This window comes from Corylus avellana, chromosome 6 (genome assembly GCF_965113065.1).
Source record: "Corylus avellana chromosome 6, dhCorAvel1.hap1.2, whole genome shotgun sequence".
Taxonomy (NCBI): Eukaryota; Viridiplantae; Streptophyta; class Magnoliopsida; order Fagales; family Betulaceae; genus Corylus; species Corylus avellana.
The window spans coordinates 24755490-24781727 of record NC_142495.1 but is presented as its reverse complement, the minus strand read 5'-3'; the positions used below and the strand labels follow the sequence as shown (position 1 = coordinate 24781727).

At 35.3% G+C, this 26238-nt stretch overlaps 4 protein-coding genes across 6 annotated transcripts; 1 reads left to right on the top strand and 3 right to left on the bottom strand.

Moving 5' to 3' along the window:
* Window positions 1-930: 930 nt before the first annotated feature.
* RAD51C (RAS associated with diabetes protein 51C) lies at window positions 931-4876 on the bottom strand. 2 transcript variants are annotated; one of them, XM_059602217.1, is made up of 9 exons: window positions 4676-4876; window positions 4033-4131; window positions 3168-3290; window positions 2939-2972; window positions 2798-2868; window positions 2481-2707; window positions 2017-2148; window positions 1755-1821; window positions 931-1633 (listed from the first exon to the last, which is right to left on the bottom strand). In XM_059602217.1, the coding sequence occupies exons 1-9, from the start codon at window positions 4785-4787 to the stop codon at window positions 1458-1460; spliced, it is 1041 nt and encodes a 346-aa protein (XP_059458200.1). In that variant the 5' UTR covers window positions 4788-4876; the 3' UTR covers window positions 931-1457. The 2 variants fall into 2 exon arrangements, with proteins under 2 accessions (XP_059458200.1, XP_059458201.1); XM_059602218.1 differs by having other exon boundaries at window positions 2481-2701.
* A 1040-nt stretch (window positions 4877-5916) lies between these two features.
* On the top strand, window positions 5917-6468 carry LOC148585072 (uncharacterized). The gene has a single exon (XM_088517689.1). The coding sequence runs from the start codon at window positions 5917-5919 to the stop codon at window positions 6466-6468; it is 552 nt and encodes a 183-aa protein (XP_088373815.1).
* Window positions 6469-8758: 2290 nt separating this feature from the next.
* Window positions 8759-12084, bottom strand: LOC132187082 (S-adenosyl-L-methionine-dependent methyltransferases superfamily protein). Of its 2 annotated transcripts, none has more exons than XM_059601250.2 (3): window positions 11830-12084; window positions 10583-11426; window positions 8759-9268 (listed from the first exon to the last, which is right to left on the bottom strand). In XM_059601250.2, exon 2 carries the CDS (start codon window positions 11374-11376, stop codon window positions 10594-10596), a length of 783 nt encoding a protein of 260 aa, XP_059457233.1. In that variant the 5' UTR covers window positions 11377-11426; window positions 11830-12084; the 3' UTR covers window positions 8759-9268; window positions 10583-10593. The 2 variants fall into 2 exon arrangements, with proteins under 2 accessions (XP_059457233.1, XP_059457232.1); XM_059601249.2 differs by having other exon boundaries at window positions 10583-11388.
* Window positions 12085-13135: 1051 nt separating this feature from the next.
* Window positions 13136-20756, bottom strand: GCP1 (glycoprotease 1). Its single transcript, XM_059602803.2, has 13 exons — window positions 20416-20756; window positions 20245-20289; window positions 19330-19404; window positions 18948-19044; window positions 18138-18228; window positions 17878-17927; window positions 16351-16541; window positions 16175-16260; window positions 15241-15316; window positions 15042-15125; window positions 14826-14940; window positions 14017-14105; window positions 13136-13560 (listed from the first exon to the last, which is right to left on the bottom strand). The coding sequence occupies exons 1-13, from the start codon at window positions 20668-20670 to the stop codon at window positions 13426-13428; spliced, it is 1389 nt and encodes a 462-aa protein (XP_059458786.1). The 5' UTR covers window positions 20671-20756; the 3' UTR covers window positions 13136-13425.
* Between the last annotated feature and the right edge of the window lie 5482 nt (window positions 20757-26238).

Below are 26238 nucleotides of genomic sequence, written 5' to 3'. Positions count from 1 at the left end.
GCAAAAAGGTGAGGGAGTTTGGTGGAGGGAAGGTCAAGAAGAAGTTATTTTCTTTGAGTTGAAGATTTGTTCTAAAATAACTGCAAAAGAGTTGGTTAGGAAAAGAGGGGGTGGCCTTGTCATTCAAAGTTCACTGCCATGGTCACCCAATGTTCAAATTTAATTAATCATCAAACACCTGACATTGGCACATGTGTACACCATCTAATTATAATACTTTAAGTCTAAATCCCACCCACACATGGCTACAGGACACTATTAAAGTGGAATTTTTTTTTTTAAAAAAAAAAAATTATTCTTATCCATTTTGGCTAGCCGATATGTTAAAATTATAATAATAAAATGAGTTGCATCTGACTTAACAATTTGAAGGAAAATTTGGTGAATACCGTTCATTCACCAAATGTTAAAGAAAATGAAGCATTTTTTAATCTCTAATATTCTATCTCCTCTCAAGAAAGAAGGAAAGAAATCATTGAGAAAGAGTATTAAAATGAAATAGGAAAAAATAGATACTTAAAATATACAATGAGATGTAGGCATTTTGGAAAAGTGAGTAGCTAAATTTATTTATTTATTTATAAATGCTCTGAATGTACAAATTGATATACCACATGAACTTAGTGAAGAAAGAAATAAAATAAAATAAATTGTAATATCCTCAACATATATTTCTTCTCTATTTCTATATCTGCGTACAGATAAAAGAAAAGTTTATTGTCAAATACACAAGTTTGTCATCCTAAATCTGCACAATAAACCTCGTAATTTCTTATTGGCCTAAAGTCATGTATTTTAAAGTCACATATCTTATACAATATTAAGATCCTAAGATTATTAATGTAATGTGATAGTCAATTCAAGGGCTCTCAATACTCTTACCAAGAAAGGGAAAAAAAAAATGGTTCACAACTCTCTGATGATGGAACCTGCTAACCTCATTTCAAACTGGAAGACAAACTATCTTGCATGCGGGTCTTTGGGGTTTAAAGGGAATATGCTGGAGAGGTAAACCAGATAGTCACCTTTCAGTTTTCTTGATTCAACTATCGATATTTTACTTATATGCTAGGGTTTAAGCAGTCACACAACTTTGAATTCATATTCTGATTGTTTATTTTATTTAATTCATTGATAAAAACTTGAATCTAAGATTCAACTCCAGTCTCAACTCACTGATTAACCACCTGAGTTGAGGCCCGTATGAGCTTATTTTTTATTGAACCAAGCCAAGTTTGGATTTAATTGAAAACTTTAACACCAGACTTTGGTTCAACTTTGGGTAACAACCGACTGTCAAGCTGAATAAGTACATGAACATTCCCTAATTACCAAAATAAAATATGTTGGTGACTATAATTTGCTTAAATGATAAAGCTTTTCAGTATGGTTTAAACAACATATACTATAGTGTTGATGCTGGATAGTTTTTGCTTGCATCTCACCCTATCTATATGTCACATCATTTTAATTCGCTTACAGTTCGAAGCAGAATTCCTAATACCTTTACTGGTCACAGAATATGGTGCTGATGCTGATCGGAGGGAAGGCGACTTGTCGATGTATGCATATCGTTCATTGCCATTCCAATATAATATGACCCGATTTGTGCAAGAATGTGACCAGCTATCACCTGATCAGCAAGATGAAACAAACACTCTTAATAGAGGCCATGTGATTAGGGTAAGTAAAACATCAACGGCTCAAACTATGAAGTCAAATTGGTGGTGGGAGCTGACTGAGAATAAACTTACCCAGTGCAAGAGTTAACTGGAATGAACCTTCTGTATACTTGTTGGTCACCTGATTCAATAAAACAACCTGCCAAAAAGAACAGGAAAACCAAACTAATGGCGTTCAGGCATAGCCAGTAAAGCTTTTAATTACAAAAGTGGACCTGAAAAATAAATACAAGTTCGTTCCACTGCATTCAAATCTCTACTTGAATAAGCAAGGCAAGATTGTCACAAGCTTAATATATTAAAAATCCTATGAACAAACCAAATTAATTCTTACCGCCAAGCTAAACACTTTTGCAAGCTTCATGAGCTTTAAAGCCATTCCGCTTAGTAATCGAGTCCTGAGGGCCATGTCATCAAAATCTTGGCGGAAGTGAAAAGTAACACTATCAACAATAACAATCTTAACCTGAAATATGATTTTAACCTTAAAAAAGTTACTAGCAAATACTATACAATAGTATCCACACGATGCAGGCAAATACACATAGAGACAAACATACATGCAAGCACAAATATGCACACAAACACTTAAAGTGAGGGACATAATTGATAAGACAATGAGAAGTTCTATCTACTTTCATCCTTAAAAAACCAACAAGTGTATGTATTAAAGGAGATTTCTGTGGCATAAAATCTCAACTAGTAAGAAAGAGAGAGAGAGAGAGGAAGCCAGGCAAAAACAAATAATTTCTTAAGATACTTCTTGTCATAGACTCGGCATATTTACACTATACCTACATCTTTATGCTCTGAGATGAACTTTTCTAAGTAATTTGTAAGGGCAATTTGCTCAGTGTAGCTGCAGACGCGGAAATAGAATAAGTTTTCCAAGATATTGTTGGGGTGCATTTTAAGTTGGCAAGCTTTAAAATCCTTGCGCAAAAGGCCATCAGATTCTGACATGTCCTCTATGCATGCTTCAGCAATTTGTAAAGCCCGCTCTACCATAAAGCTGCCTTCTGTATCTAAGCACCAAAAAAGTAACAATATGAATAACAGTTGGAGACCAGCGTCAGATGGTCAGTGATGAACAGTTATGACGTTGAGAAACTTACCTATATATATTGCCTTTCCACCTAAGCCGCCATAATCAACTGGAATTTGAACATTTACAGCAAGTTGAATCCTGTAAATTTAATTAATTATTAAATGTCCCAAAAACACCCGCAACGAAAAAATAGAATGACGGCCCATACCCCAGCTGTGTTTTACCAATGCCTGGAACTCCACCTAAACAATAAACATAATGAAATTATCATCTCCTTGTGAACAGAACACTTGCCGAGTATTTATGCTCATAAATGAAGTGCAAAAGCAATATGAATCAATGAAGGTAACAACATAGAACATATTTTGATTTTCGGTATTCATTTTGAATAGGGACAACATTGCATGTATTCCAATGAGGGAGGAAGAAAAGCTAACCAATTTCTGTAACTTCTTTGCAATTTATTCCCCCACCAAGGATGTTATCCAAATCCACACACGATGTAGTGATGCGTGGAAACATTTCCTCCTCATGGAGCATATCCCAAGCAGTTTGTGCACCTGCACAAGATGGAAACCAAAAGATCATTCTAACCGTAGGTGAGGTTCCTTAATAGTAAGAAAATGGCAACCTAGATTTGTATCCAAGGCTTACTAAAAAGAAAAGGGAAAAATAGAAAAGAGGGTGACTTAAAACTATTTTACTTCACTGATATTTCCAAATAACAATATCGTTTGACCAAATTACGGGACTGCATTCATGATTTAACAAATGATTTGAAATATTTCTTTCTTCCCTTGGATTGGTAGAAAGATCAACAATGAGAAAATAAAACCATTATCAAAAGAACTCTAATCGAAGTAAAACAAAATGGCCAAGAAATGGCATTTGAACCAAATCATAGTCTGACTGAATAATGAACACAAGAAGACAGCAGGTCCCATAACTATTGAATGCACTAACCAGGAATGAAACTTGTGTATGTGTGTGTAAGAAGAGTGTAACATTTTCGAAAAAAGAAGTTACACTGTTTGTCAGAAATGGCTGTAAACAACTACGGGCCTGGATTGAAGCAGCTTTTAAAGGCTATAATAACATAAGGTGCACAATCTGATATTGACACACTAGCATGCTACATTGGCAATGTACCCAGCATGGGGAGCAGCATCTTCAGGCAGAACCACAATATTGTCACAGTTCTTTTTGTCTCTCATGAGACCTTTCTTAAGATTGTCTCAGAAAAGTTTTCATTCTTTGAAGTGAAAAACAAAAGTAACTACATATCATAGAGAGAATACATACCGTTAATAGTAGCACAACCTCCTTCTGACCCGTCCAACCTACTACCATGTGATGCAACCTTCAGAATTTGAGCAGCTTCAGTATCCGAAACATTTACTTCTGTCAAAGGATAAACAATGTTAGAATACTTCAATCTAAAACATCAAAGAAATTATAGAAGCTGATTCATGTGAGATTTCTCAAATGCCCATATATATTATCAAGTCTAATACTTAATTCCTGATATACTACGGCAGTACAAATCCAATGGGCAGTAATTTTTATAAGGCCTGACAACAAATATAGTGGCTAACGATCATTGCTCTCGGACAAGTAATCAACTACCAAAATGAAACCACTTTATGCAATGTGATTGGATCAACTAGTAATAAATAGCCAATACTCGTAGAAGAAAGATTTAAAGGAATATAATGATCGAGAAAATCTTTGTCATTCTATTATAATCATAAATGAAACTTCCATCAAGAAACTCAGAGAGTAATTACATCAAACAATTTGCGAGGTACATGTATAAGAGACCAAAAATGACTCAAACCCAGGAATACAAAAGCTCTGACACAAAGATTCTCGAAAGACCAACATGCCCAGAACTCCAATTTGGAAAAGAACAAGAGGAAATGATGATGGGGAAAATGGTGGGTACCTCGAGCAAGGACGGAAGGAGAGAGCGAAGAAAGCGACGAGAGAGTGGTATAGCCGGCTGATATCAGTTTCCCTCTCTGCGATGCTGAGATGGGTAGCCTCCCCACTTCCATTTACTTGTCGCCCGTGCCTCTGTGAGAGAGAGAGAGAGAGACAGAGAGAGAGTGTTTTGCGAGCTCACTGTTGTGGCGCTTGAAGCCACTTTTCGTTGAAAATTGAAATGCGGGAAGGAAGACAATTCTCTTTTACTATGGAGGGTTAATCCAGCCCAAATTGAAACGAGTATTTCAATGGGCCCAACATTTCGGAAAGCCGTCTCCATTTTTCACTACCTATCATCAATGAGTTATGCTATTATGCTGCCAAGAGTCCGACAAGTGTGTGTCAAAGCTTTATTAAAAAAAAAAAAAAAAAAATTTGTAGAAAAATCTCTCTCTTTCTAGTCCTGCTAGATTTTGTTTTGTTTTTTTTTTTTTTTTTGTTAAATTTTTATAAGTTAATATTTAGTTTCTAATGTCTCAAAATTTATTTTTGGATTTAAAACTAAAATCTAGGGGTGGAAGGTTAACCCTTTAGGGATGGTATCACTTAAAAGTGATTTTATCATCCTAAATTTAGTGCTACTATCTCAAATTTAGTGCTAATACCTCAAATTTGAATTTCCTTTTAATATTTCTCTTCTTTAATTTAAAAAACAAATTAAAAAAAAAAAAAAAGAAAAAAAAAAAGAAAGAAAGAAAAGTCTGACGCTAGAGGCAGCCAAAAATCTCAACTCATCATCAATGCCTTCCTATGTCGACTATTTATTTATTACGCCTATTTTAGGTTTGTTATAAATAATTTTTTTTTAAAAAAAAGTAACTTAAAACATGTCCTGATAAATGTATGTGAAAAGTAACATTATTTTATATAAAAGACATTTTTTTTTTAATTTAATCCGTTCATTTTAAATAAATGGTTCAAAATCTATACATCATGATAGTTATTTTTTTTAGATAAATTGTGTTTTAACATGATATTATAGAAAAAAATTTGAGTTTGAACATTGTTGTGCTTGGAGATTCTAAATCCACGTGTAAGAGAAAGCGTTAAAATATAAATTAAATTATTAAATTTACCATTAAATGTCATCTTAAGCTTTGGGGATGCCCAGCAGCTGTGAATGTATGGGGATGCTGCAAGATAACTTTCCAAAAAAGTGCTACTAGTGGGCTTGATTTCTTGTATGTGGCAGAGGCGATGATGGCCAGGTGTGGAAAGGAAGACTTTGCTATCTTTGTACAATTAGCCCGTCAGATATGGCTGAGAAGGAACAAATGGATATATGAAAAAGTTTTCATCAACCCAAATATTATCGTGCAGGAGGTGATTAAATATGATGAGGAATTCAAGCAGATCCACGAACCAACTTATTCCACAACTCACGTGAACAGCAACAACCAGATTGCAAAGTGGCTAGTTCCCAACCAAGGATGGTATAAGGCGAACTGCGATGTAACTATTAATAATTCTCGTGATAGGTTTGGGATAGGTGTTGTAGTCAGAGAGGAACGGGGAAGAGTCGTTGCGGCAATGAGCAAAACACGACAAGGCTCTTTTGAGCCAACGACGGGGGAAGCTATCACCTCATTTCATGCAGCGAGCCTATGTAAAGATCTTGAAATTCAACATCTAATATTGGAGGGGGATGCAAAACAGGTCGTGGAAGCTATCAACTCAACCACAAGCACATGGAGCCACTTCGGCCACTTAATTGAGGACACACGACGTGCTTTACAGATGTTTTCAGGGTAGAGGTGTGTCTTTGTTAATCAGGAAGCTAATGAGGCGGCGCACCGGCTGGCGAAGAGGGCTACTACAAATGTCAATGATAGAATATAGAGGGACCATACTCCAGATTGTATTAGTGATATTGTTTTGATAGAGCAGTTAGCTTCATCTCTTTGATTGTTGTTGGAGTTTTTTTCTCCACCTTCTATCTTTTATCAATGATAATGCATAAATTTTTCTAAAAAAATACTCATGCGTATTTTGTGTTTAAATGGTGGGAATGGTGTGGCATGGGGTAGTATTAGTGTGGGATACATGAATGAGAATTTGATGAATTCAACCTTTAAATAGAAAGTGTGCAAAATAGGGTAATTGACAATCGAATTTGCATTCCATATGTTGATATGACTTTTGAAGTTTATGAAAGGTTTTGCAGTCACTCTAGAAAGGCTCGAAGAGCTCAAAACTACAAGTGAGTTTCTCTATGTTTCTGTCAGTTTGAGGAATTAGTTTTGTTCTGAAGAGTGATTATATGATTATTTGGTCTCCTACAAATACTAACACAAAAATATTTCAATCCAGTAAATACTGCAAGAAAATATTTGAAAATATAATAAGGATTTTATTAAATTTCAAAGAATAGGAAACAATACAAAAAAAGTTTATCTTTATAACTAATAATTAAACATTCAATAAAAAATGAGGAAAGCATTAAGCAACAAAGATGAACTAAATTTAGTAATTCATAACTTATTGAATTTTTAAATTATAAGTTATAAAGATGATTTTTTTATTTTATTTTATTTTATTTTGTATTGTTTTCTATTATTTAAAATTTAATAAAATGTTTATTATATTTTCTTGTAAGATTTACTGGATTGAAATATTTTTATGTTAATATTTGTAGGAGACCAAATAATTTTATAATTAATCTTCAGAACGATCTAATTCCACAAATTGACGAAACATCGAAAATCAAACCTAGAAAACTCATCTACTATAGATCTCATGAGTTTACCTGGTACCGAATGAGGTACTCAGTTATTCACAATTTTGAAGGATTATGAAATCATACCTATGTACAAGTACAAGTGTACAACTACTCCAACCAAATTTCACTTACATCAATGTGTTTCAAACACCAAATTTGCTAATATAAAAGCTAACAAACTCTCATTTTGGCAATTCGGTGACAAAATTAATTACAACAATTTTTTTTTAGCCCCATAAATTGACATGTGTGACTCTTAAATACATCAAACTGTCATTTATTGAAATTAGACCCCTTCGTTAGCTTGACCGTCTATATGGATGGAAAAATTAAATTTGACCAAAGTCTTTCAAAACCACCCTCGTATGACTCTTGAAAAACCAAATTTATCCATTATATTTATTAAGCAATAAAAAAAAGGCTAGCTGGGGGAGGCCGCGAACCACCCCCAGCCAACCTTTGGGTTTTACAATTTTTTGTTTTTATTTATTTTATTTATGTTGGTTTTAAAGAAATAAGGGGTATTATAGGAAAGCTGACAGAATATGGCCACGTGCACATGATCATTTTTCTATCCCAACAGATGGCTAATCCTAACAGAGATGCTTAATTAGAACAAAATGGTAGTTTAATCTAAGTGTTACATCTATTAATTCGTGGGGCTGAATAAAAGATGACTGTTAGTTTAAGGGGTCAAAGTATATTTATCCCAATTTCCCAATATAAAAACCCAAAACCCAACCTAAATCTATTAAACCACAAAGCTAGGCCTAAGTGAAATTATGAGTTTGTAATTTGTTCTCTGAAACACGAGTGAACACATTAAACACATAAGAGAACTGAAATTTCAAGAACTAGAATAGACAGATATTGAACAATTTTATGATCATAAAGGGCCACAACATCTAAATATAAATAGAGGTACATACATAGATGTACTCAATAATAGTCAATAAGCACAGTAAATCCATGTAAATATGTCATAAAACTGATTAATAACACACCAGCACTACTCCCCCTATCCCAAACATCCCATCTACTCCCCAACCTTTTTATCACGAATGACATAGGGAAGGAAAACAATAAACCAAAATGGGTGATGCACATAAGACAATCCTCTATGACACACGAAGAAAAACTAAGTGACCAACCAAGACCTAGAGATGCCAAACCTAAAATGAAATGCAATGCATGACTATAAGGTTTCAACATTATCCTATTGCACATGTCATGAAAACACTTCAAGTACCTGTTGAGTGATCATGAGATATGATGAATGAACAAATTAGAGAACCAAGGGACATGAGAGGAAACATGCATCCAGGCCACACTAAAAGTAGTTGAATTGCCATATGCCAAATCTTTCATCTCCTATAGCCTTGTGTAAGTTTTGTTGGTTTCATTCAATAACGTCTAATTTGAGGGTGGAGTCAACCCAAATAGTTTGTTTCGTTAAATCAACACACATCTTTGATTTCTCTAAAATTGATTTTATGCTGAGAAATCTGTGACATATATAATGTCATGAACAAATCCTATGGTACTTCTGCTATTTAAACATAGAGAGAAACCATTCCATCTGATACTGAGAGAATGAGCTCAACATGCCGACCTTCACAAGCAGTTGAAACTTGAACCAAAGCATTGCATTTGATACTGACAAGGAGCTCTGCTTCCCATATTGCACATAAGTCTGGAAACTTATGTGCAATATGGTTGTAGATGATGGAAGCTCTGCAGTATCCTATTGCAGAGACTGATGAAGTCATTTAAGCTCTTAAAATTGCTGTCAGGGAGGACTGGAAGCACTGGAGGTTATTGAAAACCTCAAACCTATAAAAGAGCTGAAAGACTTAGTAAAGTGAAAGTAACATGCAAATATATACAATTGAGGTCGTACAGAAAGGTTTAAAATATAAAAAGATACAAAGGGAAAAAACAAAGAAGCAAACAACAATAAATAACTTTTAAGCATCTGATCTCCTATAAATTATAGCATGTATAATGCCAAGACGCCTTTGAAGGGATCATTGCCTAGTTACTACACAAGAAATTTGGCAACGCCGACAGCTACAAGATAAGCCTTCACAGCATGCAAAGGAACTCATGGGAACATTTGATAACAAACCTTACATTAAAAGAAATGAAGAAATTCAATCAGAAAGGTTAATTACTAAAGACAAAGTAAAATGAGTAGTCAATAGACTAGACGTGTCTATATGTATGGGATAATTTTTCAACAATTACAAAGGAGGTTTGTTAATTGTGAGAGCAAGAACTAATGCAAATGAATGATTGCAAAAAATATGACGACAAGAGGCTCACAAATGGTACTTTGAAAACTAGAGCGGGGCACACAGTCACTGCTCTTATCTAGGACCAGGCACTCCTATTAGTTCAGTTTGGCCCTTTACTTTGATAGAAAAGACCAAACAACTAGTCAAACTTTGAGCATGTCTCATCATGACTCAAGGAAAGTGATATTACCCTAAAAGACTAGTCAAAGGTGCAACTGGGCTTCTTATTCATCTAGTACACAACCAATAAAAGACTTTGCACATATAGGATTTCATAAGCCACTCACCCAATGTGGGACTTAACTTTCACAATCCGGAGTATCATAATCCTCTCATTCAAATCTCTGACGTCTTCATCAAGATCCACGTCGTGTTGTAATGCCCCAACGCTATATGGCGTTACTAGGTTGATTTTGATATCATTTGTCACAGCCTAAGAAAAGCTCTAATCATATTCGCATTACTGCCTAAAATGACTAGTCAAAGTTACAATTGGAGTTCCCTTTTCACTTGGTACACAACCAATGAGAGATTTGGCACATGCGTACTTTCATAATTCATCCACCCATTGTGAAACTTAACTTTCAAAATCCGGGGCATCACATGCCTCAGATCAAAGAACGCTTAGAAGGTGAGAACATAACATGCAACTCCCTAAGAAACAAATTCAGCAAAGTCAATGGTAAACAGAGCTGCCATATTAGTAAGCCCCAGGCACAGGCAGCATAAGAAGATGGCTTCTCGCATTCCAAGAATACTTGTCCAAGAGTCAAAGAACAATATGAAAGTAGAAAGCAAAACATAAGAGTAATATATCTAGAAAAACACACACAGGCACACACTTTTTTACCTTCTCATCTATCAGCTACTGTGACTGCCACAACTTCTCCAGAATGACGATAGAGGAAACTGTGAAACCAGGGACTCCATGACTCTTGCAGGAACTGTTTTGTTTGTCGCCGCCTTTTCCTTTGCATCTGCTTGAGTATCAAAATCCCGCCAGAACTTGATGACATGGAGAGACTCTTCTTCTGTTGATCTCTGGACCACAATTCTAGAAGCATATCCCTTCTCTCTCATTTGAAGGCATATCTGTGAGGGTTTGTTAGCTGTAAGCATGACCATGTACAACCAGCCCTTGTCTGACAATAGATAGTCAGCAATTGGCAATATCTTATCGATAACACACCGGCCATTCTCCCCTCCTGCCCAAGCAGAGGCAATTCCTTCACGGCCCACTTCATCTTCGGGGGTCGGCACATATGGTGGGTTCACAACCATTACATCAACCAATCCTGCCAGACGCTTCTCTAGCCCTGACGAGATATCAGTGTTTATCAACTCTGCATGAACACCATGTGCTTCTAAGGTCTCACTGGTCACCCTCATTGCATGAGGGTTGATATCAGTAGCAATATAGTAGACCCCAGGAGCCTCCTGTCGAAGCATAAGAGCTAAAGAAGTGATAACATACCCACTACCACAACCCACTTCCATGCACAATGTTGGTTGATGCTCTAACAGGTTGTTTCTATCAGCCAGAAGTGCATCAACTAGTGCGAATGAATCATCACACGGTTCATAAACCTCGGGATGTGAACTCATAAGGCGGATTTGGGCAATCTGGGCTTTCCTGAAGGACATCTTGTAGAGGACCTGACATAACGGAATAGTTTCCAAGAGAGCTAAATACACTAATTGAACAGGGAGAAAAAGAAAAATCAATTTCAAATAACTAGATAAATCATCATATATTAGCTTTATCCTAGCCAAAAGCTGGCAGAAATTCGAATATAACAATGCAAGTCGCATTGTGGCATGTGATACAATCCGAGCACCCCCAATGCAAGAACACTTGCTTAATAGTAGATAGCATGATCCAACCAATGAATTATCAGATTATTGATTCCCCATCTTATATTGATTCCCATAACTTCTTCTGAATACAATCAAAACCTAAAACTTCTTCTGAACGGAATCAAAACCCAAGCAAAAGAACCTAAAGGTAGAATGCTAAAGCTGCTAATGTTAACATCCCTCCTTTCATTCACACTAAAAAAGAAGAATAAGAAATAGGAAGTGGCTCATAAGAGTTACCTTGAATTCTCCCTTCCGCCGAAAAGAGAAAATAACGTGGATGCTCACCGGAATTGATGGTGGTCAGCACATGTGGATGATGGTGTGAGATTGACGAGGAGGAGCGGGGCAGATTAGAGAATCAGGGAAAGAGGCGGCAACTCTTGTGGGATTTATAGAGTTTTGAGGAAAGGGCAGAACTCTGGAGAGATGGGTTTTGCAGGAGGTGGAAGGAAGAGTCAATAGTGGAGAGTTTATGGAACAGAAAATAGAAAAGAAGTGAGAAACCAACGAAGTTGAACAAAGCTGGGATTTGGTAGGATAATTCTAGGATTCATTTGATAATTAACTTCTTTCTTATTAATTAACAAACACTAAGAAGAATGAGTGAGATTGTGATTTTATAAAAATAATTGGTATTTTTAAAAGATATCGCAAAACGTAAGACGTTTGGCATTGCTATTTAAAAAACATTAAATCTATCTCCAAGAGGTAGCTCAATCGGCTGGGACCACGCCTAATGAAGCGGAGGTCACTAGTTCGAATCCCCCTACCCCCTCTTGTGGGGACATGTCAAAAAAAAAAAAAAAAAAAAAACTAACTACGTTTTCTATAAGCAGGTTATGAGTGCTTATTTGAAAAGACACAAATTTCAACAAAAATCACTATTTTGTATAACAAATATTTGATAAAAAAAATATTTTTTAACATGTTTTACCAAACACTTTTGCGATTTTAAAAAGTAGCATTTTCAAAAAAGCACTTACTTGTCTGCAATTTGAAAATGCAAATTTGCTACGTTTTTCAAATTGTAATTTTTAAAAAATGCAATCCCAAACGTTCTGTTTTTTACATTTGGTTTAAAATCACACTTTTGTTTATAAAGTCGAAACGACAAATGCACCCTAACTACGCTAGGGTTATAGATTATTGAGTATTAAACTCACAAAAATATTTTGGGCGTGTGTTGAACCTTTGATATGAAGGTAATAAATGCTGATTTGTGTAATGAAGTACTTGTTAATGGTTTGAGAAAAAATGTGTTTTTTTTTTTTTTTTAATTTTGAAAACACACAAAGTTCGTCTGTTAGTAATTTCTGAAAAGTGTTTTTGTTTGAAAAAAAGTGTTTTAATTTTACATAAAAGTAAAAAGAACTTTGAATATTTTGTTCCGGTTAACTGTTAATATTTTAAGGCAACATAGGTGAAAGTGTTAAAATTGCTGAAGGTATTATAGCTTTGAAAATTGGTTCTCTATTTGACGTGATGATATTCTCTTTTCAAGATCTCAAGTAACTTTTAATATAGAAAAAAATAATAATAATAATAAAAAAAAAAATTTGGATTTCAATTAAAATAAATCATATGCTTTACAAATTATATATGGTGAAGGGACCATCCATACAAATGGATACATAATTTCAATACAGAAGTGGTATTTTTGAAGAGAGACCAAGGATTCATGCTGCAATTGCATTGCTTTCATTTCAAAGCTGATCCCCACTTGCAACACATATCTCTAACACCAACATAAACTCAGCAATGCCAGCCAGTAGGAGATTGAGTCATCAATCCAAAAACATGTATAAAGGGGGTGAACAGAGTAGGAGATGCAGGCTACCGTTGCTGTTGCAGTGATGCTTGAATGATAGAAGTCAGAGATGGATGAATCCTGGCCCTTCTTAAGGAGCGAGCTTCACTTCTTCCTTCAGCATATTCCTCCCCCAAAGGCCATCTTGGTCGCAAATCGTACTGATTCGTATAGCAAATAAATACAAGTTAAAGTTGAGACGCAGAATATTCTTCATCTAATCTATTAGCCATGTACAAAGTCATTAAAAATTCCAAGTAAAAAACTTATCAACATTTATAAGTTAGTTTATTCAGAAGTCATTTGAATATCAACAATTGGAGCAACTAAATTCCACCAGTCTTACAATGAGAACAAATCATTTTGTTTGAAAAATAGAGAACTATTCCATTTTTCATAATTCTGGAATCAGATTTGATGTCATAGGGAAAGTTTGCTGTTTACTATGTACCAACACAAAGCTTTGCCTTCTTTTCTAAAACATAAATCCTATTATGGCATTTAGATAATTATAATATATGACTTTAGCAGATGTAATAAACCAAACGAAATGGAAAGGAGGTAGGGAGGGACACAAATGAAAGGCAGTCAAAGGTAATTAAAAGTTTGAAGCAAACCAGAAAATCTTCAGGTTCATCTGCAGGAGGTGGAGGATCAAATCTACCGATGCGAAAGTGCTCAATGCCGGTCCAAGCTACCATTACACCTAGTCACGCGAAGTCTAAGGCATTAATCTTGAACAACAGCCATTACAGATTATTTGACCAGCAATATTAATCATACTTTTGTGCATCCATGGAACTCTCCCCTGTTGGTAACTTTTAAAACCTGTTAAGTACTGTATGGAAAGTAATATACACTGAAACTAGTTGTGACTGCTGAAAAATTGGAGAATTGTTAACTTGTATTTGGGATATGAATGGAAGTTAACATACATCTCTTGAACAATGAAGTGGACAGCAACAGTTCTACTGATAGGATTATCAGAATATCCATGTGAATCACAAGTTAAATAACAAAAAAAGCAATATATCTATTAATAAAACACGTACATGATATCATTATTTGTTTAATGATTGTTTTTACATCAGAGGTTTAATGTCACCAAGTATAAGAAAAATTATGTCATTTTGATCGTATTATTAAAAAGAAAAATTATTTACTGTTGCAACATGTAGCCCCCCTGAACTCACAATGAGCAAGCCTGAGCTTCATCATATAGCAAGCAACTTGAGCCCAAGAGCCAGCGAAAACCCAATTTGTATAATATCTCTCTGAAGTTAGTTAACTCCAGCTAAAAATACTTTTGATTTAGCACATTCTAATCCCATCAGCCGCTCTAGGCTAACATTCTAAGGCCCCTGTTTTATTACAGGTGGTAAACCCTCATCCCCAAGTCAAGCAAAGCTACTCAAATATGACTTACCATTGTCAGTGCAAAGGCTGGGAGGAGGGCACACAAGTTGCAAGCTGTTTTTCTTGACAACCTGATCAAGTTGAGCCCTAACATACTGATTTGATGCAACACCTCCAGAGACTACCTACAGGAGGCAGATTATAAGATGAAAGTCATGTTCCACTGCTTGTATGAAAAATTAACAGAAAGAGAAAGTATTGATTTGAAAAATGCAGTTCAATTCACCAAATGTTTTATAGAAGGCTCAATATTCAGTGCCCATTCAATTGCTCGCTCGCACCTTTCCTCTAGGTGTAATACTGCAACTCGCTGCATAGAAACAAATCTCAGAGGGAGAGCAAAAAAAATCAAGACATACAAGAGAAATATTAAAGACCTCATGAATACTTCATTCATCAAAATAAGTTTATGCGAATATATTAACCTGAAAAGAGGCAGCAATATCAGCTCGAGAACTTCTATCTTGGTGACTTGCACAAGAAATGGGAATTTCAGCATCACTGCACATAGCCCATACACATCAAAAAGTGGACAAGAGATTGGAAGGGAATGAATGTTAAATTTAAATAGCTTGCTGTTTGCTTAGTTCATTACTTCAACGCAGCCATACTTCATGTTGTAGGCAGCATGTTTAATTAATACCGCAGCTTAGTATATATACTTATAAAATTCAATTATAAAAGAGATATTCGGTTTTTACAATAATTGAGCTCGTGTGAATAAATTAACCAAAGTAGGAGGATGCCAAACATAATGTGAAATTAGGTCACTCCTTTCTGGCCTGAAACTCTGATATTTAGATTACTTTGGTAATAAATTAAATTTGTTTGTATATATATTATGCGTAACTCATACAGTGAACTTTTAATCTCTCAGACACCTGAAACAATCAAATATGTATGTATCACAATAAAGATGCAACAATTGCTGCATAATACACAACAACTTAAATGCACAAAGCATATTGACAATGCATGAATCTCTTCCGTGCTTGTTCTCCGGTTCTTCCAAAGATTCTACAAAACTAGTAGCCCTTCTGAACATTTCAAGTTCTCAAAATATTCAATATAGGCACATAACTCACTCTCAACAGCACGCAACTATCATTATTTTTGTGCTTCAATTCTTAACCTCACCAACTTTGTCTTCTATCCTAAATCTGAACATCTGTACATTGCCAGATCTCCTTTTTATCCCATCTAAATTACAATACTCTTTACAGATCAAGAGGAAGAATGTAAATAAAAAAGAATTCACCAGGCAGAAAAAAGGAGACTGGGTTCCAATATTATATCTGCATCTTTTGACATATTCAACATACATTTTTTTTTTTTTTGAAAAGTAAATATTCAACGTACATATTTCTGGATTTAATTGCCAGCCTCACTTGAGTCTTCAGACCAGCGTATGAGAAGTTGCAATCTTTATGTTGTTTCATTGGGATCTAAAAAAGTAACGCACTGCAAAACTTAGGATATACGCTCTGCCAAAAATGACTAGAATGAAGGGAAAATAGTCCTAGAAAAAGACTTACAGAGAATTTGATTGATTTTGCGTCCCCCTCTCGAGCAAGCTCCTCTATAGCTGGTCCACCACTCCTTCTCAAATCAAGACCAAGCCATTTCGCTGTCTTGTCATATGCCTCACCAATTGCATCATCTATTGTGGTCCCAAGTTGTATGTACTGGCCAAGATCTTGAGCAAGAATAAGTAGATTGTGTCCTCCTAAAAAACAAGGTGCATACAAAAATCATCATATTGCTTAAGGCCATTATAACCAAACGAGATAGAAAAATCAAACATAAATATAGTCCATGTGATGTAGCACAAACACTGTATGAACAGTACCCTCGGAGAGTATGCATGAACAGTGCCATGAGTCTTTTCTGTAATCTAATGAGGGCTGGGTGGCTTAGGTTTTGAAGATTAGGATTTTATAGAGAGAGAGAGAGAAAAAAAAAAAAAAAAAACCTAAGCATCACACCTAGGATCCATTGCATAGTCCCTTGGATATAATTGCATCACACAATCCATTAAGCAATAGTTGCTGGAATTTTCATAGCCATCTTCTTTTTCAATAAGCATATGAATACTATTAAATCCTTATTTATAGGCATCTAACATCTAATCCTAATGAACTTAGGAATCCCTGGGCTTTAACAACTAAATGCCCAAAACTAAATAACTAGTAAAACCCACAAATAAAACCCAATACCAATAACAAGCCAAAATACAAAATAAGACCCAACTAGGCTTTAAACTAATTATGCAAGCTCCCAAGTAGACTCCACATCATCAAACATATGCCAAATTAATGTTTGGACTTAGAAGCATCTTTTCATCCCGATAGACTTTATAAGCGCACTGCCACATTTCACCATCACCGTGGTATTGGATGAGTTAGGGAAGATCAAAGTCTGTCTCTTGCTATAGAAGCATCCGACAAATAAACCATTATCCACAAATTCCTCTATGATTTTGAAATGGAAGTATGATAACAAAACTTATTGTTTGACTATAGTGAAGAAAGATGGAACAATTCATCTTGTAGACAAATCAACAACTTATGAGCTGGATTTTCTACACAAGGTACCATGGAGAAAAGAGGGCCAACAAGGACAAAACCAAGTCAGCACTTGAAGAATGTAGGATGATCACATCAATGCTCTAGCTAAATTAGTTTTCTTTTTTTTAAAAAAAAAAAAAATAGTTTATCTTTTGTGAATGTACTTTGTTTTAGGAATCGGGGCAGCTAGAAAGACATGTTTGCCCTACCAGTTTATACGAAATTGCTCCTTTCTCATCCAACTAAACCATTGGTAATCCTTTTTTAAGAACCAAGGTTTGAGATTGAATATATTGGCCTCTTATATATGATGCCGGTATGGCCAAGCGCGCTCACAACTCAATGCTTCATACTGCATGAACTTGGACTGATTTGATAAGAAGCATCATAAGCATGCAAACAATACCAAATGAGATTCAAGCAATCTAGATTTTAGACAAATAAGAAAGTCGGCAATATAAACCTAAAAAATAAGAAAGGAGTATAAATTCTAACCTGAAATAAGCAGGGCCATGAAAGGAAATTGGAGCTTTTTTTCCATTAACCTAGGAAGGAAAAGACACATTCAGATGCTATAAAACACTTACCTTACAATTTTGAGTTCACATATAAGCACACAAACATCATTTGTTTTCTTTATTTTTTTTAAAGCAAAACCATAGATACAGTTAAGTTGTATTGTAAAATGTGTCATGTCCATGTTAATGTATTTGAAGTGCAATCTATTCTGCATTTTCTAGATGTTACTCTACTACCTGGCCACTAGAGCATGAGCCTCCATGTGATGTACGCCAATTATTGGCAGATTAAATCTTCCAGCAGTTTTCCGAGCTTTCTGCACACCAACTGCATTGCAATTGCATGAAGAAATAATTCTAAGCAACCAACAAAATTTCCACCCAAATGGCTAGGGAAGGCAAGAATCCTCATTCAACTCAATTCCTGATATAAAATCCACAATTCGGCAGTAATTTCTAAATGTCGTAAAACTATGCAGAATTATCCCAGAGCACTTACTGTAAAATTCTGTCCAACACAATTGTTTACTTCAAACAGGAACCTACAACCTACCAAATGATATAAGTCATTAGAAGTAATTTTTTTTTTTCCTCCTATTATAAATTTTCACTTATTCCACATTGTGTAATTCATTCTACATACTAATCTGATAAATTGATCATTTGAGACAGGGACAATCCTGACTTTTGTATATTAGGTGTTAGAGTTGCTAATTGAACCCCAAATGTAGGGCAAGATCGAACAGAGTCAGAAAAATAATTTCCACTACCTGTTACCCAACTTGAATCCCCTGGGAATCACTTTGACGCGACTTAATAGCCCAAGAGAAATCTTCTATAGTTAATTTAAGATAGCTCAATAACAGGGACTGATGTGTATATGTTATATAGTTCTTCCTTTTCATTCAAATTCACATTTGTTACACAAAGACATTGTGCACCACACAACTGGAGGACAGGGACAATACCCAACTATTTGGCATAAAAAAAGTACAGAGAATTTTAGGGGAGCCAACACACACAAAGAGAGATATCACTCAAAATTACCACGCAGACAAAGGCTTAAACCGGGACCAATTGTAACAGCAACTGCTGATAAATCAGTTTCTCTTACATTAGCTTTATCAAGTGCTTCTTGCACTACCTGCAATTAATAAGCTCAAATTTAGACCCATGTCAGTATTAGACATTTATAATGCTGATAATACTAATAACCTAAGCTCAAAGAATCAGAATATTGTTCACAGCAATACGGTAAGTGTGAGTGACAAGAACGATAACACATTTAAGGTACCTGACAGCACATATAGTGCCTGACACAGTGAGTTTCCAAAATAAATATTATGTGTGACACGGACGGCAAGGTATTTATATCTGGCATGTAAAGAGATGCATACTAGAAGGAAAGTTTGTTATGCAGATCAGACACCTGATCAATCACTTGTGAGTGTGCTTCTTCAGCCATTTTAGGGGCAACACCTCCATATCGAGCAAGAAGATCTGCCTTGATGTAACAAAGGCTTAAAATTAGATAATGTGCAAGCACTATAAATAGAACATAAATTGGTCATGTATGCAAAGCAGAAAACATGATACAATTCATAGTAAAAGGAAGCAAATCATTTTAACATAAAACTGTTTCTTGCGAGTAGTCTAATAAAAAGCAACACCAAAGAAGCTTTTTAGTTCAGCCTAATATTTCATGTTAGGATGTTTTAGCAATGTACAGGCTATAAAGTAATTTCTAGACTGCAATGAGAAGGAATTTGGAGTTTTCTTTAACAAGAAAATTTAGAGAGAGATCACAAGGCCACAATAAGTCAATATCCCTTATTAAATTCATCCATCACCACAACTTTTAAATTTTGAAACACAGATCCTTAGGTCCATATTTCTCCAAACCGCTGTATTGACAGCCTTAACGTATGAATTACCAAGATTCCTTAGGTTCATATACCACATTCCTAATTATATAAGTAATTCACCGCCTTACTTACAAGATATCCCTACTAGAACTCCATCATTCAGCATACACCATCAGACCTATTGTAGCCTGCTCGTCTTATTAATAAGCAATTTGGGCCATAACTCAAAACCAATAATTTGATGTTCTCAAGCAGCCAAAGAAAACAGAAGTAAAAGTGCAACGTTGAGATAATTGAACATAACATATGTAACCTAGAGAAAGAATTTGAGCCATTCTAAGAAGTAACGACAAAAGAAAAACACAACGATATTACTAGCACAGTACTGATTCTGCAAAAACAAAAATATAAAACCAATTCTCTACAACGAACAAAAACAACTCTCATGAACTAAATCCAATAAACATCAAATATTATACCTGAGAAGACACAACTTGGCTGAGAATCTCCCCACTGCTCCTCACCTTATCCCCAAAAAACAGCAAACACAAAAACCAACCAAAACCCATTAAGGACGCCACAAAATCACAAACGAACAAATATCCATGACAAAGCCACAACAAACGAATCGGAATTCGGCTGCGACTTACAACGGCGGCGGCGGTGTCGTCGCAGCTGGTTTCGATGCCGAGAACAATGAAGTCGTAGTCGGGTGCTCCTGGACTTTGGGTGTTGGGTTCTGGGGAACTTTTGGGAGTGGAAAAATGGGCAGAGAAGGAGTTGGAGAAGGAAGTGAGAGGTGCACACATGGGTCGGAATTTTAGAGCTCTGAGAGTGGATACTGCGTAGGGAAGCGAAGGTCTGGGGAGGAGGTTTAGGCGGGAAAGCGTTGAAGAAACTGCCATTTCACACACAGAGAGTGTGTGCGTGGGGAACTCTGGCACACAGAGGGTCTCCTTAAAGGCCGAGAGCTTAGGCGAGAGGGACAAGAGTTTCTATTAAAAAAAATGTTAACTAAATGAGAATAACTTATATCAGGAGATTGCAAAAAGATGAGTTTTATGCAATCAATCAGAAGATCACACATTCACACCTATGCTAAATTTACCAAACTTAAATTTTTTTTTAAAAAAAAAAACACTCAACTACACTAATTATATCAAATATGAAATAAAAAAATTAATTATTTATAAAGAACAAAAATAAAAACAGAATTGAAGGGCGGCCCCCCCTTCAATTCATATCAATTTTCACACACACACACACATATATATATATATATATATAAAGAAAATAGAGAATGAAATATACAATATTTTAGAGTTTACATTTTTATAAGTAAAGTTGGCTAAAATGTCTCTAGAGAAATAGTTTGGACGTGAGAGAGTTTTAAAAAAGAAAAGACAGTTTAAAAATATGTTTTTTTTTTTTTTTTTTTTACATGTCCACGCAAAAAGTGGGAAGAGGATTTAAACTAGTGACATCCGCGTCATTAGGCATTGTGTCAGTGGATTGAGCTATCTCATATTAAACCTGAATCGGTATTTTAACCTATTCCGTAGCATATATACTAACAGCATGTCAGCATTTACAATAGGCTCTTTATATTCAGTTTTTCTTTTTCTTTTCTAAAAATCTAACAAAACTCATAAAAACATCAATTTAACAAGCTCCATTATTTACTTTGTATTTAACCATTGTCATACATGCTTCATACATTCTAAGAGTCAAAAAGCTAAAGTTTAATAATTCTTTAATCTTATTTTAGGGATAAATGACCAACAACAAAAGAAGAGTAACGAGTTTGTTGTTGCAAAAGTAGAGGGTGTATCTGTATCTTCTAAATCTCAGAACCCAAAGAGAGAGAGAGAGGAGAGAGAGAGAGAGCTTTAAGCTATATGCCTTAAAATGTATATGTTCAAGGTGCAAAATTAGCTAATGGAAGCCCCGGCTTTTCAGCATCCCGGGAGAGAAAAACATAGGGCTTCAACCCATCAAAGAAGCTTCGATGTGCTTGAGACTGGCGCGCATAACAGATTAAAAGAAAGAATGAATTTTGAATAAAAATCTCAGAAGAAAGACTCAAAGAATCATTTCGTCACCGATTCCCATCTTTTTTCTCACTCACCCGAAAAAATTCTTTTACTTATCTGAGCTTGAATGTGAATTTTTTACTTCTAAAATTGCAATAGTGCCGAGGCCCTGAATTTGGGCAGTGGACGAGGACGCCATTTGGGCAAATTGCTGGTGGTAAATTGGGGAATTGGATTAGGGCCAAGCCACACCTATTATATTCAGTGGTGGCCAATCCACCCTCTAGGAGTGCATGGGATGGCCGGCTCTGCCGCTCCCTGCTACACATGGGTGGTTCCACCCTATTTTATTTTTTTATTTTTTTAAATTTAATTTTTTAAAAAAAAAATTTATTTTTTATTTTTTATTTTTTTTTAAAAAAAAATTAGAGATATTTTTGTCATAATAAACATTTTATAGGGGCAATTTTGTCATTTTTCTAGCACTAGGGGCACATTGTTATTGTTTTGGTAGTTTTTGGAGTAAATTGTTGCAATTGATAGTTTAAAAGGGAAATTGACATATTGTCATTGGAGTGATAGTTTGAGGGGTTAAGAAGACTTTACCCTATAAAATAGAATAGAGATTTCTGGCTGCCTCAAGCGTCAGACATTTTATTTTATTTTTTGTAAATTGAAGAAGAGAGATATTAAAGGGAAATCCAAATTTGAGGTATTAGCACCAAATTTGAGGCATTAGCACCAAATTTATGATGATCGAATCCCTTTTGAGTGATACCATCCCTAAAGGGTTAACCTTTCATCCATAGATTTTAGTTTTGAATCAAAAAATAAGTTTTAAGGCATTAGAAACTAAATATTAACTCATAAAAATTTAACTAACAAAAAAAAAAAATTGTATTATTATTATTATTTTTTTAATATATGTCCGACGCTAGGCTGCCAAAATTTGGCAGCCGCATAGCATGACTCTATAAAGAGTTGGGATTTTCGGCAACCTGGGGTCATCCCAACGTCTGCCAAAATCTGACGTGGCCAATTTCTTTTTTTTTAAAAAAAAAAAAAAAAAAAAAAAATTGAACAAGAGATATACTAAAGAAAACTTCAAATTTGAAGTATTAACACTAAATTTAAGGTATTAGCACTAAATTTAAGGCATTAGCATCAAATTTAAGGCATTAGCACCAAATTTAGGATGATCGAAATCCTTTTGGGTGATACAATCCCTAAAAGGTTAACCTTTTCACACCTAAATTTTAGTTTTTAATTCAAAAATAAGTTTTGAAGCATTAATAATTTAATTAACAAAAAAAAAAAAAATTATTATTTTTTAATATATGTCTTACGCTAGAGGCAGCCGCATAGCAGGACTTCTCCATAAAATATGAAAGTTTTAAAACATCCGTTGCTCTTAGAATTCCGAAAGTTGGGTTGGTCCCTGAGCCCAAAAAATGTGATTGCTCATTTACAATGGTCCACCAATGGAGTTGGATTCAGAACAATCGGTTATAGTGGTTGGCCTTGGATCGAAAATAAGTTAAAGGCCAAAATTGGGCCATTATTCGGGTCTTCAACGGCCCAACGGGGTTGCATTCTTACAAGAATACAAGCACGTACCGGTGTGATTAAAGGCTCAAGTTCCTGAATTATAAAAAAAAAAACAAGAAAAAAGACTCAAGTTCCTGAATTAGAAAGAACAAAAAAAAAAAGAAAGAACAAAAAAAAAGAAAAAGACTCAAGTTCCTGCCCTAAAATCCTTTACTCCCGATGGAGGCCACAGAATCCTTTTACTCCCATATATAATCCTTTAAAAGGTGCATAATCCGAACCAAACAAATGCATAGGATAACCAAATCTAAAGCCGACTTAATAATAATCATATTTTTGTTATAGGATAAACAAAATAATTAAATGCAGAAATTCAATCCTCAATAACAAACAACATTAATAGTCCATAAGGGGTAGCTCAATCTGTAGTGAATTACGCCTCATGAAGCGGAAATCACAATCCTGGTGCATAAAGTTTCGGCAGTGATGCAATAGGTGGCGGTGGTGGTGCTGTAACAGGCAGCGGCAGTGGTTCATCATGACCTTGTTGCTTGAAGAATTTCCTCCGCTTCCTCGACAGAATTCTACCAAGACATGTACCGATGACAGTCGATACGATCGCAATTAGCAGGTCCATGAAGAAATTGATCCAAAAAGAACTATCGCTTGTGGAGCCCGAAGGACCCGCCGGAGACCGAGTAGGATTCCCCACACCTTCCATATCGTACCAAAGAGAGCTGTAAAAGACTTCTTTGAGCTGTTTCAGACCGAGTAGGAGGCCTCAAACTGCAATGGGTGAGTAGAGGTTTTAGTCTCCTGCTGTTGTACAGTCGTGGAGGTTTTGGGGGATGATGGAAAAGGAGTTGGAGCAATTGTGCAACAGGATTTCCCTAACGGAAAAGGAAAAGGTTGGGATCTTGATAGATGATAATGAAGTAGCCGTAGCAAAGTCACAGGGGAACCGGTGCTTAGTAGGAAGGCTCTGGACGGACAAGGGGATCAACAACAGACCCTGGTCTTTTGATAGGCAGATTTTGGTGCTCATAGAATTTGAGATGAAAGAATTTGGAGTTAGGAAGAGTATATATTGACTGAATTGTTTTTGGGTGGTGGGATGACACGTGTTTTAATGATGGGCTGGTGAATTTTTTTTTTTTTTTTTACCATTGATTTCTGATGTGTCAATGGTACTGACACGTCAGAAAAATCTTTCTTACGTGTCTCAATGGTTAAAAAGGTGAGTGTTAAAAAATTCAAGTTTTTGACGTGTCAATGGTACTGACACGTCAGAAAAATCTTTCTTACGTGTCTCAATGGTTAAAAAGGTGAGTGTTAAAAAATTCAAAATTTTTTTTTGACGTGGTGATTTTCACCACATCAATAAATTTATTGACGTGGTGAAATTTACCACGTCAAAAATTTTTGGTCAAAATTTTTTTGCCGTAGCATTTTACCACGTCAATAAAATTTTGGGATACCGAATTGTTTTTGGACAAGTGGATATTTTATGGCCCGTTCCAGAATTGTTTTTGGGGCTTTTTGAAGGCTTTTCGGCCATTCCAGTCTAGAAAGCAAAGAACGTCATCCTCCGACCGTGAAAGCGATTACGTAATGGAAAGTTGCGGGTCATTCTTAGGTAATGGCGTAAGCGATTACACCCAAAGCATTGTTAACTTAGGTAATGGCGTAAATTTTTTGTCCGATGGCAAAGAATGACCAATCTTTAGATTTTTCAAATACATTTATCTTTAGGTTCACGTCTAGACCTTCACGGCTTTGTCTGGCATCAACCTTGGCACCCGCAAAGGTTGACTAGAAAACAAAATTTCACTAGGCACCCAGCTCATCATTAAAACACGTGTCATCCCACCACCCAAAAACAATTCAGTCAATATATACTCTTCCTAACTCCAAATTCTTTCATCTCAAATTCTTTGACTGAATTCTTTCATCTCAAATTCTTTCATACCACTATAACCGATTGTTCTGAATCCAACTCCATTGGCGGACCATTGTAAATGAGCAATCACATTTTTTGGGCTCAGGGACCAACCCAACTTTCGGAATTCTAAGAGCAACGGATGTTTTAAAACTTTCATATTTTATAGAGAAGTCCTGCTATGCGGCTGCCTCTAGCGTAGAACATATATTAAAAAATAATAATAATTTTTTTTTTTTGTTAATTAAATTATTAATGCTTCAAAACTTATTTTTGAATTAAAAACTAAAATTTAGGTGTGAAAGGTTAACCTTTTAGGGATTGTATCACCCAAAAGGATTTCGATCATCCTAAATTTGGTGCTAATGCCTTAAATTTAGTGCTAATACCTTAAATTTAGTGTTAATACTTCAAATTTGAAGTTTTCTTTAATATATCTCTTGTTCAATTTTTTTTTTTTTTTTTTTTTTTTTTTAAAAAGAAATTGGCCACGTCAGATTTTGGCAGACGTTGGGATGACCCCAGGTTGCCGAAAATCCCAACTCTTTATAGAGTCATGCTATGCGGCTGCCAAATTTTGGCAGCCTAGCGTCGGACATATATTAAAAAAATAATAATAATACAATTTTTTTTTTTTTGTTAGTTAAATTTTTATGAGTTAATATTTAGTTTCTAATGCCTTAAAACTTATTTTTTGATTCAAAACTAAAATCTATGGATGAAAGGTTAACCCTTTAGGGATGGTATCACTCAAAAGGGATTCGATTATCATAAATTTGGTGCTAATGCCTCAAATTTGGTGCTAATACCTCAAATTTGGATTTCCCTTTAATATCTCTCTTCTTCAATTTACAAAAAATAAAATAAAATGTCTGACGCTTGAGGCAGCCAGAAATCTCTATTCTATTTTATAGGGTAAAGTCCTCTTAACCCCTCAAACTATCACTCCAATG